This window comes from Bos javanicus, chromosome 23, assembly GCF_032452875.1.
Source record: "Bos javanicus breed banteng chromosome 23, ARS-OSU_banteng_1.0, whole genome shotgun sequence".
Lineage (NCBI taxonomy): Eukaryota > Metazoa > Chordata > Mammalia > Artiodactyla > Bovidae > Bos > Bos javanicus.
The window spans coordinates 32,667,661-32,682,098 of NC_083890.1; the positions used below are offsets into that span (position 1 = coordinate 32,667,661).

General features: G+C 37.3%; 1 protein-coding gene across 7 annotated transcripts in view; it reads right to left on the reverse strand.

Moving 5' to 3' along the window:
- CARMIL1 (capping protein regulator and myosin 1 linker 1) overlaps positions 1 to 14,438 on the reverse strand; it is a 307,561-nt gene that overhangs the window by 64,988 nt on the left and 228,135 nt on the right. For all 7 annotated transcript variants that reach the window (XM_061399266.1, XM_061399264.1, XM_061399258.1 and 4 more), the window contains one exon: positions 8,425 to 8,523. In XM_061399266.1, coding sequence (XP_061255250.1) covers positions 8,425 to 8,523 — 99 coding nt within the window. The remainder of the gene's footprint in view (positions 1 to 8,424; positions 8,524 to 14,438) is intronic.

The window sequence follows — 14,438 nt, forward strand, 5'->3', positions numbered from 1 at the left end:
CCTCCATCCGTGTGGTTTTCCAGGCAAGAATACTGGAGTGGGTTGTCACTTCCTCCTCCAGGGATCTTCCTGACCCAGGGATCAAACCCAGGTATCCTGCATTGTAGGCAGACTCTTTACCGTCTGGGCTACCAGGGAAGCAAGTAGCTTATTCAGTGGAAAATTTTATCTTCCTCCATGTCTATTTCTTTATTTGATTCAAGAGAAATAAACTCAACACCTAGCATGAATGAGACACAGTCCTAAATAAGATACACCCTTTGCCACCAAACAACATAAAAACCTGGGAGTGGAAAGAAATATTCACAATTAACCATAACAAGATATAAAGTTTGCATATGTAATATCCACAAAGACACATTTTGTTCACTATCAAAGCTCCATCTCCTCTAATAGTGCCTGCCACATCACAAACCCTTATAAGTGTTTATTCAATGAATAAATGGGTGATGAGAAGTACTAAAGGATTTCAGTCAAGGGAGAGATTACAACTAATTGGGGCTGAAGGTAGCTTTTAGACTGGGTCCTGAAACAGTTCTACAAACTGAGAAAAGAAAAGGACATTTTAAGTAAAAGAATGAACATAAGCAATGGCACACTCAGACACTTGGGATTCCTATTTCCCAATTAGAAACAGAGGCATTTTATTATGGGACATCAGACTGGAATGTTAAGCTAAGACAAGATAGTGTAAGACTCAGGCTCAGGCTACCGAGTTCAACCACTGCATGCAAACCATAGAGCATCTATCCCCCCAGCTCCTCCCACAACTGTGAGTATCTAAAAATCCCTTAACACTCACAATGTCTAGCTTTGTATTAGCTTCCCTGATACAAAGAAAATGGGCTATAAAATGCACAAAGACACCAAAAAAACAACAACAGCAAACAAAAAAAAAAAGCACAAGCAGACATGGAAGATGGATTAACTGGTTCTTGCCATGCTTGTAAAAGACACAGGAAGGAGTTAATAAAAAGCCTTAGCAAAAGGTCAGGCAGTAGAAATAGAAAGAAAAGAAAAGCTGTAAAAGACACTTTGAAGATAAATGGGCAGTGAATAGTGACTCTGAATGAACAAAGCGAATGAGGCACCCAAGAGGACTCCAGGAGTTCTAGTCTCAGTGAATGACAATGTCTCTGAGAGAAATGGTGAAATCAGCTGTTCCAAAGGATGAGTTTGGTCTTTCACCTTGCTGTCAGAGGGCCATCTGGATGGGGATGCTAAACAAACAGCTGAAAAACAGGAATTTCTGTTTACAGAAAACAGGGACTGAGGAGACAGATCAGGAGTCATCCACACGAGAGAGTTAAAATGGTAGACGTAGATTAGATAGCACTAAGTACAAAACTTTGAAAAAGGATTGCATTTGGAAGATGAAAGGAGAAAGAGTTGTGTAGAAAGGAGGACAGAGAACAACAGAACGATATTCAGAACAGCATACTACCCAGTGAACTAAGAAGTGTATCTCAAGAAAGATAAGATGGTCTATAATAATGATGGCAATTGTGATAATAAAAAATTAGCAACAAACGATGTTTACTGGTGAGGAACCAAGTACTTTGCACACATTATCCCATTTAATCATCTGGGCACCTTCTTTGGGTCATCTTTCCCATTTTTACAGATGAAATCAAGCCTTAAAGAGGTTAGTTAGCGACTAACATCAGTTCCAACCAAGAAGGAATAGCAGAATCTGTACTTAAAACCAGGTCATCTGACTTGAGACCCCAAGTCAGACCACTACACATACAGCCTCCTTTCATCAAAAGATAAGAGGGAGAAAGGCCTCTGACTTGGTGACCAGGTCCATTGAGTCTCATCTCAGCAGACAGATAGGGACAGATGGCACATTCCAGAAGGTTGTAAAGTGAATGGGTAGCAAGAAGCCAGGAAAGCAAGTATAAAAACCTGCACATGAAAGGAAGGAAAGAGAATGTGCTGAGTAAATAGCTCTAGGCAATAAAATTGTCTTAAAAAAAAAAAAAAAAGAATGAGAAGACATAGTAGAGGCTGGCAAACTATAGGCAATTCTGAGCCTGTTTTTATAAATAAAGTTTTATTGGCTCAGCCACACTCATGTGTGCAGATACTGTCCATGGCTGCTTTCACTCTATCACAGCACAGCTGAGCAGTTGCAACAGAGACCATATGCACTGTAAAGGCTAATTACTATTTGGTTGTTTTATAGACGTTTGCTGGCTCTTGATTAAGAGCATTTATAAGATGAAAATAAGAGATCAAAAGCATAGGTACAGTGTTGAGTCTTGTGAAGGTCTTTCCCAAACAAAGACTAGAGACAAAAACAAATATATGAACTTTTATGAGACTTCAGTGTTTCATTAAAACACATTTTAATCCCTTCAGTGTCACCCGGGAATGATGACTGCCTATGCGGTTAGCAGGAGTAGTCACAGAGGGCCTATTCTTTCTGTGTTCCTATTTCTGGAAACTTCAATAAGAAGTTTCAATAAGGAGGAGATAAATCTCTCCTAAGGCGACTGAAACAATTAAAGTCTGAAAACTGCTAATCATCATGTCCTAAGAAATCCCCAAAGTGAAAAGGTGGCAATATACCTACTACATAATGACTTGAATAATTCAGAGCGATGTCACCCCTACAGAATTAAACATCTGTATATGCCTCCTGTGTATAATTTCCTCTCGACTGAGAAGATGAAACTTACTTTTAAAAATTAGCATTAAAGGTTGCGGCAGTAATTTTTTTGGATGAGCAACAAAACCCCTGTGAATGAGGGAAAAAGTTAAAAGGATATTGAATGTTATGGTAGCTCATAAAGGAACCAAAGGCAACAGTGTAAGATTTTAGCTTTCTCACTGCTTTTAATGTTAAACACTAAAACCAGGAAATAATAGTAAACCATAAAGTACTAAAAGCTAATATTAGTCCCTTATAGGAAAAAATTTAGATGTTTAAGGCATTGGTAAGGTCAAAAATAATATTTCCCTTCCCCAAACTCCCTGTTACTTCACTAATATTCATAATTCATGATTTTCTTAACAGATATTGCTATACTTTTTTATATAAATAATACATGCTTACTATAAAGCATTCAAACAAAACTGTGAAGACAATAGAACTCAACCTAATCTGAGATAACCATTATCTAAACCTGAGATAACCATTATTTACATTTTGGTGAACACTCATGAATCTCTATGTATACAAAGTCATCTATATAATTTTACCTACCTGAAAGATCATACATGACAAATTTATTATGGACACCTTTCTTTCATTCTCTTTCAAGAAAAAGGAATAACAAAAAATTAAAATGGCTCTCTATCCAAAGCAGTAGAATACATATTCTTTTCAAGAGTACATGGAACATTCTCCAGGATAGATCACAGGCTGGGCCACAAGAGAATTCTCAATATATTTAAGAAGGCTGAAATCATATCAAGCATCTTCTCTGACCACAACAGTAAGGAGACTAGAAATCAACTACAAGGGGAAAAAAAAAAAACTACAAAAAACCACAAACATGTGGAGGCTAAACAATATGCAACTAAACAACAAATGGAAGGCTGAAGAAGTCAAAGAGGAAATGAAAAAGAAAAACAACTGCAAACAAACGAAAATGGGAACACAATGACCCCAGATCCGTGGAACATAGCAAAAACAGTTCTAAAAGGAAGTTTATAGCCATGCAAGCCTAACCTGGGAAACAAGAACAATGTCAAGTAAATTACCTAACTTTACACATAAAAAAAGTAGAAAAAGGAGAAATAACAAAACCAAAGTTAGTGTTGGCCAACACGATATAAGGAAAGAAATCTAAAGGTCAGAACAGAAATAAATGGAATAGAGACCAAAAAAAAAAGTAGAAAAGATTAATGAAACTAAGACCAAAATAACTTTGTTGAAAAGATATCTTGGTGGTCTGTCTTGAAAATATCAACAAAACTGATAAATCTTTAGCCAGACTAATCAAGAAAAAAAGAAAGAGGGCTCAAATAAATAAATCAGAAATAAAGAGAAGTTACAAGTAACATCACAGAAATACAAAGGGTCATGAGAGATTACAACAAACAAATACAGGCTTCCCAAGTGATTCAGTGTAAAGAATCCAGCTGCCAATGCAGGAGACACAGGTTTGAACCTTGGGTCAGGAAGATTCCCTGGAGAAGGAAGTGGCAACCCACTTCAGTATTCTTGTCTGGGAAATTCCATGAACAGAGGAGCCTGGTGGACTATAACCCATGGGGGTTGCAAAGAGTCAGACGTGACTTAACTAAACAACAACAAACAAATATACACAAATAAAATGGACAATAGAAGAAATAAACTTTTAGAAACATACACTCTCCAAAGACTGAATCAGTAAGAAATAAAAAATATGAACAGACCAATTACCAGTAATTAAATGAGCAATTAAAAAAAAACAAAATCTCCCAACAAACCAAAGTCCAGGAGCAGACGGCTTCACATGTGAATTCTACCAAACACTGAGAATAGACAGACACTTATCCTTCTTAAAGTATTCCCCAGAGTTGAGGAGAAATACTTCCAAAGTCATTCTCTGAGACTAGCATTACCCTGATGCCAAAACCAAAGACACTGCGAAAATTAAAATGATATTTGTACAGGTAAGAAAATAGAATAAGCAATAAAAAGTAGTTTCAAGTAATAAAACTTTTCCTACCAGTTGGTTCCTCTCAATCTACTGAAATGAACATTTTTGAAATAAACAATTTTTAAAACCCTCTGCTTTTAAATTATTTTGGTGACCTCCATTTCAAACAGCAGATTTACATCTGTATTTTTGACTTTTGATGAACTAGAGAGGATTATCCTAAAACTAAAACTTTAGTATACTTATAAATAAAAAGTAAAACAAAAACTTTAGTATACTTATACTCATCTTTCTCCCTCTTCAACACCTTAGTTTCATTATTTTTACATTAAGATTTCCAGCATTTACATATTTTTTAGTATAATAATAATTAGGTGTTCCCTTCTTGTCTAAGTTGATATTAAAATTTTAAATCCACTAAAATCCACAGTACAGAATTATGATTATGGAATTCATAGAGGAATACATGTAATAGTATATCTTTTAATTCTGCAGCTCAAAGCAGATTGCCCCAAAGTGGCAATTTTTTTAAGCTTTCTTTCAGCTTTTATAACTTCGATGATTTCATTTCTGGCACAGTTTCTTATTTATATCTCATATTGTATACTCTCTTTTCCAAAAAGATCTTAATGACCCAGATAACCATGATGGTGGTTATCATCACTTAACTAGAGCTAAACATCCTGGAATGCAAAGACAAGTGGGCCTTAGGAAGCATTACTATGAACAAAGTTAGTGGAGGTGATGGAATTCCAGTTGAGCTATTTCAATCCTAAAAGATGACGCTGTGAAAGTGCTGCATTCAATATGCCAGCAAATTTGGAAAACTCAGCAGTGGCCACAGGACTGGAAAAGATCAGTTTTCATTCCAATCCCAAAGAAGGACAATGCCAAAGAATGCTCAAACTACTACACAACGGCACTCATCTCACACACTTGCAAAGTAGTGCTCAAAATTCTCCAAGCCAGGCTTCAACAGTACATGCACCGTGAACTTTCAGATGTTCAAGCTGGATTTAGAAAAGGCAGGGGAACCAGAAATCAAATTGCCAACATGCATTGGATCATAGAAAAAGCAAGAGAATTCCAAAAAAAACATCTACTTCTGCTTTATCGATTACGCCAAAGCCTTTGACTGTATAGATCACAACAAACTGGGGAAAATTCTTCAAGAGACGGGAATACCAGACCACCTGACCTGCCTCCTGAGAAATCTGTATGCAGGTCAAGAAGCAACAGCTAGAACCGGACATGGAACAATGGACTGGTTTCAAATTGGGAAAGGAGTATGTCAAGGCTGTATATTATCACCTTGCTTATTTAACTTATATGCAGACTACATCATGCAAAATGCTGGGCTCAATGAAGCACAAGCTGGAATCAAGATTACTGGGAGAAATATCAATAACCTCAGATACACAGATGACACCATCCTTATGGCAGAAAGCAATGAGCCTCTTGATGAAAGAGGAGAGTGAAACAGCTGGCTTAAAACTCAACATTCAAAAAACGATTATCATGGCATCTGGTCCCATCACTTCATGGCAAATAGATGGGGAAACAATGGAAACAATGACAGACTTTCTTTTCTTGAGCTCCAAAATCACTGTAGATGGTGACTGCAGCCATAAAATTAAAAGACGCTTGCTCCTTGGAAGAAAAGCTATGACCAACCTAGAGAGCATATTAAAAAGCAGAGACATTACTTTGCCAACAAAGGTCCATCTAGTCAAAGCTATGGTTTTTCCAGTAGTCGTGTATAGATGTGAAAGTTGGACTATAAAGAAAGCTGAGCACTGAAGAATTGATGGTTTTGAATTATGGTGTTGGAGAAGACTCTTGAGAGTCCCTTGGATTGCCAGGAGATCAAACCAGTCCATCCTAAAGGAAATCAGTCCTGAATATTCATTGGAAGGACTGATGCTGAAATGCCAATACTTTGGCCACCTGAAGTGAAGAACTGACTCATTGGGAAAGACCCTGATGCTGGGAAAGATTGGAGGTGGGAGAAGAAGGGGACGACAGAAGATGAGAAAGTTGAATGGCATCATCAACTTGATGGACATGAGTTGGAGTAAGCTCTGGGAGCTGGTGATGGACAGGGAGACCTGGTGTGCTGCAGTCCATGGGGTCGCAAGGAGATGGACATGACTAAGCGATTGAACTGAACTGATACTTTCTTCTGTTTTGCTAGAGAATTTCCTCAAAAAATCAGTTTTTCATATGGAATATTGGGGGTAAAATTTCTGATTCCCTGTCCAAATATAATTTTACTCTGCCCTCACTCTGTTTGATAAAATGGCTGAACCTCATTTGTTTCTAGGATAGTTCCCTTGTAAGATGACCTGTGTATTCTCTCTGTAAGTCTTTAAGATGGTGTGTTTTTGTTTTTGTTTCCCTTTATTCTAAGTGTTCTGACCAAGTACAGTCCTTTACTCATCCCTCTAGATCTATTTCAATAGGTTATATCAACTCCAACATTCATATGAAATGCTTTTCTATTATTTTTACTCTTTTAACTTTTTCTATGATGTTTCTTTTTAACCTCTGGAGTTCCTGTTAGAAGGCTATTGGTCATTTTTAATCTATTCACTATTTGGACTTACTTTTCTCTCATATTTTTCATCTGTCATACTGCATGTTATACAGATTTTCCCTGTTTTCTACCAAACAAGTAGCTTAATTTGTGCACTATCAGTTAATTTAATTCTATATTACAGTTTCCATATTTTCAATTGCTAAGCATTGTTTCCTGTCCTCTGATTACTCCTTTTCACAGCAGCTAATTCCTATTTTATGTATATAATATTCTCTCAAATCCCACTGAAGTTATTAAATTAAAAAAAAACTTTTGTTAAGTTCTCTGCTCTACTTTGAACCATCTGAGCTCAGTTCTTTGGTGTATCTTCTTTCTTTGACATCCTATAGATTTTCCTCGAATATTTTATGATCCTTGGGTTTGGTTATGTTTTTGGAGGAAAATATTTCACACTTTTTTGAAGTTGAGTAGAGAGAAAAGGAGTGAAATAAAAGAAAAGAATAGTTTCTCTTCAGCACTTACATGTTAATTAACATTCAACAAATTCTTAATTATTCAGAAGAATTTGGGAATTTGTTTCCTACTCAGAGAAGTGAAATGGAGTAGAAGAAATGGAACAGAAGGTCTCCAAAGTATTAAATCTGATTACCCTCAGATTTTATCATCTATAATCTAGGGTTTCTAATAGTTATACATAAATCTAAATCACATCTTACTGCAAAGGAGATCAAACCAGTCAATCCTAAAGGAAATGAACCCTGAATATTCACTGGAAGGACTATAGCTGAAGTTAAGCTTCAATACTTCGGCCACCTGATGCAAAAAGTTGACTCACTGGAAAATACCTTGATTAAAGATTAAAGGCAAAAGAAGAAGGAGGTGGCAGAGGATGAGATGGTTAGATAGCATCACCAACTCAGCGGACGTGAATTTGAGCAAACTCTGGAAGATAGTGGAGGACAGAGGAGCCTGGCATGCTGCAGTCCATGGGTCAGAGTCATTATGTCCATAACTTAGCAACTGACCATCACCTTACTGACAGTCTTAAAATGCACAAAATCGTCAACAATGGAAACTGTATATTTAGTATAAGAATTAACCTACATTTTCCTCCCTCTACATCTTCCCCCAAACTCTACTTACATCTGTTGTCATTTTCAGAAATGGGTTCTTACTGTCCCATGGGAAATGATTCAAACGATAAAAATCCTTGGTCTCTGGCTCTTACAAGGGTCAGTTCAGCGTAAGCAGGAGGAACACTGGCACTGGGAGAAGACTGGTCCCTCTTACCTGCTGCGTGGTGCTGGTGACAATGCCCTGCTGGAGGCGATAGGCCTGCTCTTGAAGGTATTTTCTAGTCTCGTGATTCCGGAGCAGATAGTTTTCTATCTGGAAATTAAGCACAGGTCTCTCTCAAGAACACATGTCAACTCAGCAGAGAGTAAAGTCATCAGTGAAACAGCCAGCAGCTGAAGTGAAGACCCAAGCAACTAATTTTCACATCCTGCCAGTGCCCTGGCCCCACAGAATGTACGAGATGGGGAAATGGACTATCAGATGCATTATAGGTGTTCTTAGTTAGAAATTTTACTTGCAGGTAACAGGGGTGATTTTTATATGACTCAGTAGTTGACAAAGAAGAGCAAATGTTTAATTGCCTGCAGGGTTAGACACCCCATTTACTGCCTTTTCATCACTTTCCTGAACATGATTGTAATCTTTCCCTCTCATAAATTTTTAACCAATAAACAGTTCAGAAGCTAAATAAGTACCCCTACAGAGTATGAATGGTCTTTTCTGAACCTCTTGGCCTTATTCCAGGGGTAGAATTCACCAGCATTCAGAAAATTCTTTAAAGGAAAAAACAGGTACAAAATTGGAAGGATACAGGCTGGTCCATCTCAAAGCTATATACTAATTTCCTTAATCTACCAGGCTTACATGTATTTTTAAAAATAGGAATGATTTTAGTAAAAGTATCAAAAATTAGAAAATGGATTCCTACAGAAAATGAAGTCTTAAAGTTACTTGACAATCTATATTTTTATACATAGACAATGTTTTATGAAAAACTTAAAAATACAAATGATAACTAGACTGGAATAAAGTATTTAAGAAGAACAATATACACATTGGGCAAAAAAATGTAGTATAAACTATTGGGGATAATGAATACCTATTAAGGTGTTTTTTTAAAGAATGATCTGAGATAACTAAGTATGCCATCTATTTTTTTAAGTTGTTGCTTTTATTTGTCTTATTAATGCAACTTAACCATTTGGCTTCTAATTTGTCACTATAGTTCCCTAAGAACATCTAATAACTATGAGGCTTTCAGCATTATTACATTTTCATTTTAGTTTTGCATATGCTAAAATGACTACTACTTAATACCAATTAGGAACAATTAAAACAGACTATAATTACTATCATCCCTGGAAACTACAAAGCAGAGCAAAATGTACTATTATACTAAACATAAATGAAGAAATTATAAAACAGAAAGATCCCTGAAATGGAGCATCATTAAAGTGACACATTAATACCATGACATTATATTACGTTAATTTTCTCTTGCTGCTTCCCAAGAAGTCATCTCTTTCCAAGGTGACATTACCATCAGGTAGAATGTCTTTGCTAAAAAAAAGATTCTTGCCTGAAACTGGCAGACACACATTGCCCCCTAGTTTGGGGTGCTTTTGCTTTGTTACTTGTTCTTCATTTGGCCTCACTAAGCCCTGGCCATGGGCCAGTTCTGAGATCAGCTTGTTTACTCAGGAGGCTCTGCTCACATACAGGCAGTGCACCCAAGGCAGCCCCAGGCACTTCCAGGACTGCCCCAGGGGCACCAACCGGGCTTCACAGACTGAGCTTGGACGGAGGATTTTAGAAAAAAATTAGTATTCAAAGCTCATTTCTAACAGCTAGTACAGGGAGAGAAGAAAGACAACGCTAAGAGTCTTTAAAAACAGTCATGTACACATCACCACTGAAAAGTATTTGCATCTTGAATTAACAGGGTGAATTTTCCTTCTATGCACCTTTAGGTGCCAAGGCAGAAAACCAGGACAGGACAGGGCTTGACTCAGGTCAAATGGAAAGGGGAGAGCCAAGAGTGTCATTATCACATTGCCAGTACCCCTGGGCAGCAGTGACCTGGGAGACAGTCTAGAATCTGTTAGACACCTTCAGTCTCACTGCTGAAAACAGCAGCAGCACATAGGCAAAAACCATGTGTTTTAATAAAGGAATCTTGTATTTTAAAATAATAAAGATTGAACACAGAATCACAATATTGTTCTTCAATAGAGTAAAATTAAAGGGCAAGAGGACAGGGTTCTGTGACAATGAAAAATGGAATATATAAAAGCATAGTAAGTACTATAGGAAAAGAAAACAATAAATATGAGCTTTAAAGGCAACAATTTTCATTTAAAAAACACAAATTTTTTAATTAACATATTTGCATACTCTGTTCTTTCTTTTTTTATCCTCTCCTTTTCTGTCTTCTCTGATTTTAAGCATTATATATGATCCACTTTTTTCTCCTTTCTTAAAGAATTATATTTTAGTGGTTGCCCTAGTATCTGCAAAGTACATTTACAATTAATTCAACTCTTCTTTCAAATAACACTGGAATTGCTACTTGAACAACACAGGTTTGAACTGCACAGGTGTGCTTGTAAACAGATATTTTTCAATAGTAAATATTTCAGCACTACATGGTCCATGGTTGGTTGAGCCCATAGATGTAGATAAGGTGGGCCAATTGTAAGTTATACTCAGATTAACCCCAGGCTGTCCATTTCACAAGTAGTACAGGTACATTAATGACAGTCTTGCCAATTTCTCCCTTTCATCCCTTTAACACCACTTAGAAAGTCTTTATTTCTTATTTTTGAAGAAAAATTTTGCTAGATGCAGAATTCCAGTCTGTTTTTTTTTTTCCTTCCAAATACTTTAGTATTTCACTCTATTTTCTTGTTTGCATGATTTCTGACTCAAAGTCTGATATAATTCTTGTCCTTATTTCCCAATATGCAAGATGTATTTTCCCCTGTCCTCCTTCAACATTTTCTCCTTGATTTTCAGCAGTTTGAATATGATGTGCTTACATGTTGATTTTTTTTGGCGGGGCGGGGGATGGTGAGGTGGGGGGGTAGGGAGGTATTTATTTTGCTTGGTGTTCTCTGAGTTCCCTGGATCTGTGGTTTGGTTTCTGTCATTAATTTCAAAAAATTCTCAGTTATTACTTCTTCTGTTCCTTTCTCTTTTTTCTCCTTCTGATATTCCCATTACAAGGCTATTCAATGTTTTGTAATTTTTCCCACAGTTCTAGAATATTCTGTTCTTTTTCCCTCCTATTCTATTTTTCCTCTTTGCATTTCAGTCTGGAGGAAATATTTTAGAAAAAAAAATGTTTGAGTGGCAAAGTTTTTTCAGGGAAGTTTCTACTGACATATCCTCAAACTCAATGATTCTTTCCTCCACTGTCTCCAGCCCACTGATGAGCTAATAAAAGGCATTTTTTTGTTAGTTACAGCATTTCTGTCTTCTAGCACTTTCTTTTGATTTTTTTCCTTAGTTCCTCTTTCTCTGCTTTTAATACCTATCTGTTCTTGCATGTTTTTTTTTTTTTTTACTTTTTCCATTAAAGCCCATAACATATTTGATTATAATTGTTTTAATGACCTGTCTGATAATTCCAAACTCTGTGTCATATCTGAGTCTGGTTCTGATATTTGCTTTGGCTGTTCACACTGTGGTTCTTCTTGTCTTTTAGCATGCCTTGTCATTTTTTGTTGAAAGCCAGATATAATGTATCTAGTAATAGGCACTGAGGTCATCAATCTTTTAATGTGAAGTTTTTATGTTCATCCAGCTAGAAACTCAGAGAAGGCAATGGCACCCCATTCCAGTACTCCTGCCTGGAAAATCCCATGGACAGAGGAGCCTGGTAGGCTGCAATCCATGGGATAGCTGAGGGTCGGACATGACTGAGCGACTTCACTTTCACTTTTCACTTTCATGCATTGGAGAAGGCAATGGCAACCCACTCCAGTGTTCTTGCCTGGAGAATTCCAGGGACAGGGGAGCCTGGTAGGCTGCCATCTCTGGGGTCGCACAGAGTCGGACACAACTGAAGTGACTTAGCAGCAGCAGCAGCAGCAGCAGCTAGAAACTGGGTTGTGTTGAACGTCTGCTGTAACTGTGTATGTCAGGGGCTTTAAGTTCTTCTATCAACCTGTTTATGTCTCTCCTGCTATTTTGGGGTTTCCCTAGAAATGCCTCCTTAAATAGTGTCTTACAGCTTTGCTCAGTTGTAATTCACTGTTATTATAGTTGATGTGTGATATAATGTAATAGGGAGGGGAAACATTCTATAACCTTAAGACTAAATTTAGGCTTTTTTTTTTTTTTTTTTGAGAAAAAAAAAAAATAGGTCTGAGTCCCTGGACTGTAACCTTTATAAGTGTTTCTTGGCCCTCTTTTTTCCCCCCTCCCTATGTGAAACAAAAAGCTGGAAGGGGATACAGTGGTCTGCCTTTCACTAGGTCAGGTAAGACTCTCATAGAATAGTTTCTCTTGAGGGTTGGCTTTTGTTACAGAGGATAGCATGTTCTGACTGTATTTCAAAACAGTTCCCTTTTCCCATCCCCCTGCCAGAAACGTGAGTGAATTATCTTCCAGTCTTCACTGTGATAACATGTTAGGGTTCTTATAATTAAACCCAGGCAAGGGTCAGAGCCTACCTAAGACTGAGCCTCTAAGAGTTTTTAGCTCTCAAATTAGTCCACACTAAGCCTGCAACAATTCATCAATTGCTGTTTAAGCATTCCTCTGAGTTACTGGCTCCACTAGCTTCTGCTCCTGGTAAGCTGATCCTGGCTTTGAGTTTCTGTATTACCATTTCCAGGGTGACAGTTTGCATGTCACCTCAATTCTCTGGCAGACCTAAGAAAAGTCACTCATTTTCTGTTAAGCTTTTTTCTTGAGAGAATGGGAATGATGACTTGCAAACTCTGCATGTCTAATCTGAAATCAGAAACCTCATCTCTATAGAATATGTCTTGTTATATTTCCTTTAGGAAAGCATAAAGATAAGTAACATTTGTATTTTGCTTTATGATCGACAAATTGCTTTTCATGTACACTACCTCATTTGATCCTTATGGAGACCTTAGGCAAATTAGACATGCTTTCAGTTTTCTTATCCATAAAATGAGGATATAATAGAACAAAACTCATGGATTTACTTTAAAGTTGACAAGTATTAATTTATGTAAATCATTTAATATAGTGTCAGGCCCCCAGCATGAACTATATTCTAAGTGTCAGCTAAACACTGTCATTGTGTAGCTTTATTTTTTATATAGATGAAGAAACCAAAGTTCAGAAACACTAAGTACTTACAGAACTTACATAGCTGGGAAGAGTCTGACTTGGAACTTTTGAACACAAATCTTAGATGGTTTCTTTTGCAATCCCACACTTTCCTCTTCCTCAACTCCCAACCTTACTCCCTTAATTCACTGAACGTCTAAAGAACATCTAAGCGTGCATACCAGGTACTGCACTAGCTTCTGAGAATAAAACAAGATGAAAAATGCGGGCTCTGCCTTCAAAGAGCTCAGTCACTGGGAGGGAAAAAAAAAATGGAGGCAGGTAACTTAAAACAATGTCACAAGGCCAGTGGAAGAACCACCTACCTACTGGGGGAAAGGGACTCTGAGAAGTCTTCCTGGATAGGTTGACCCTGGATTTCAGTCTCAACAGACATGTACAGTAGTGGGGTAAGCACGAGTATCATCTAGACTCAAGCAGTGATTCTCAAATGTTAGAAAGCATCAGGAAAGCTCAGAAAAACCCAGATGGTTAAGTCCTGCCTCAGTTTCTGAGGCCCAAGAATCTGCATTTCTATCAAGTTCCCTGAAGTAGAGAAAAACAAAGACCATGGGGTGGTTAAGAGATGAAATTGACAGTGAATAGGAGACAGATCCTGGGTAGAAATTCTTGCCAAGCTTAGGAGATTAGGCTTTATCCTAAAAGCCTCTGGGGAGGACTGGATTGAAGGTTTTAATCTGATCAAATTCACCAAGAAGAAAGATGGCTATTTTTGACTGTGGCATGGAAAACAGACAAAGAGATGTAACCATCCTGGTGAGAGAGGATGAGGTTGGAACAAAAGCATCTGTTATAGGAATAGAGGGAAGGAGAGTAAATGAAGAGATTTATGCTACACAGTTAGTAAACTTGGTGATAGATTGGCTGCAGATGATATAGGGAAAAAGAAGTCAAACTTA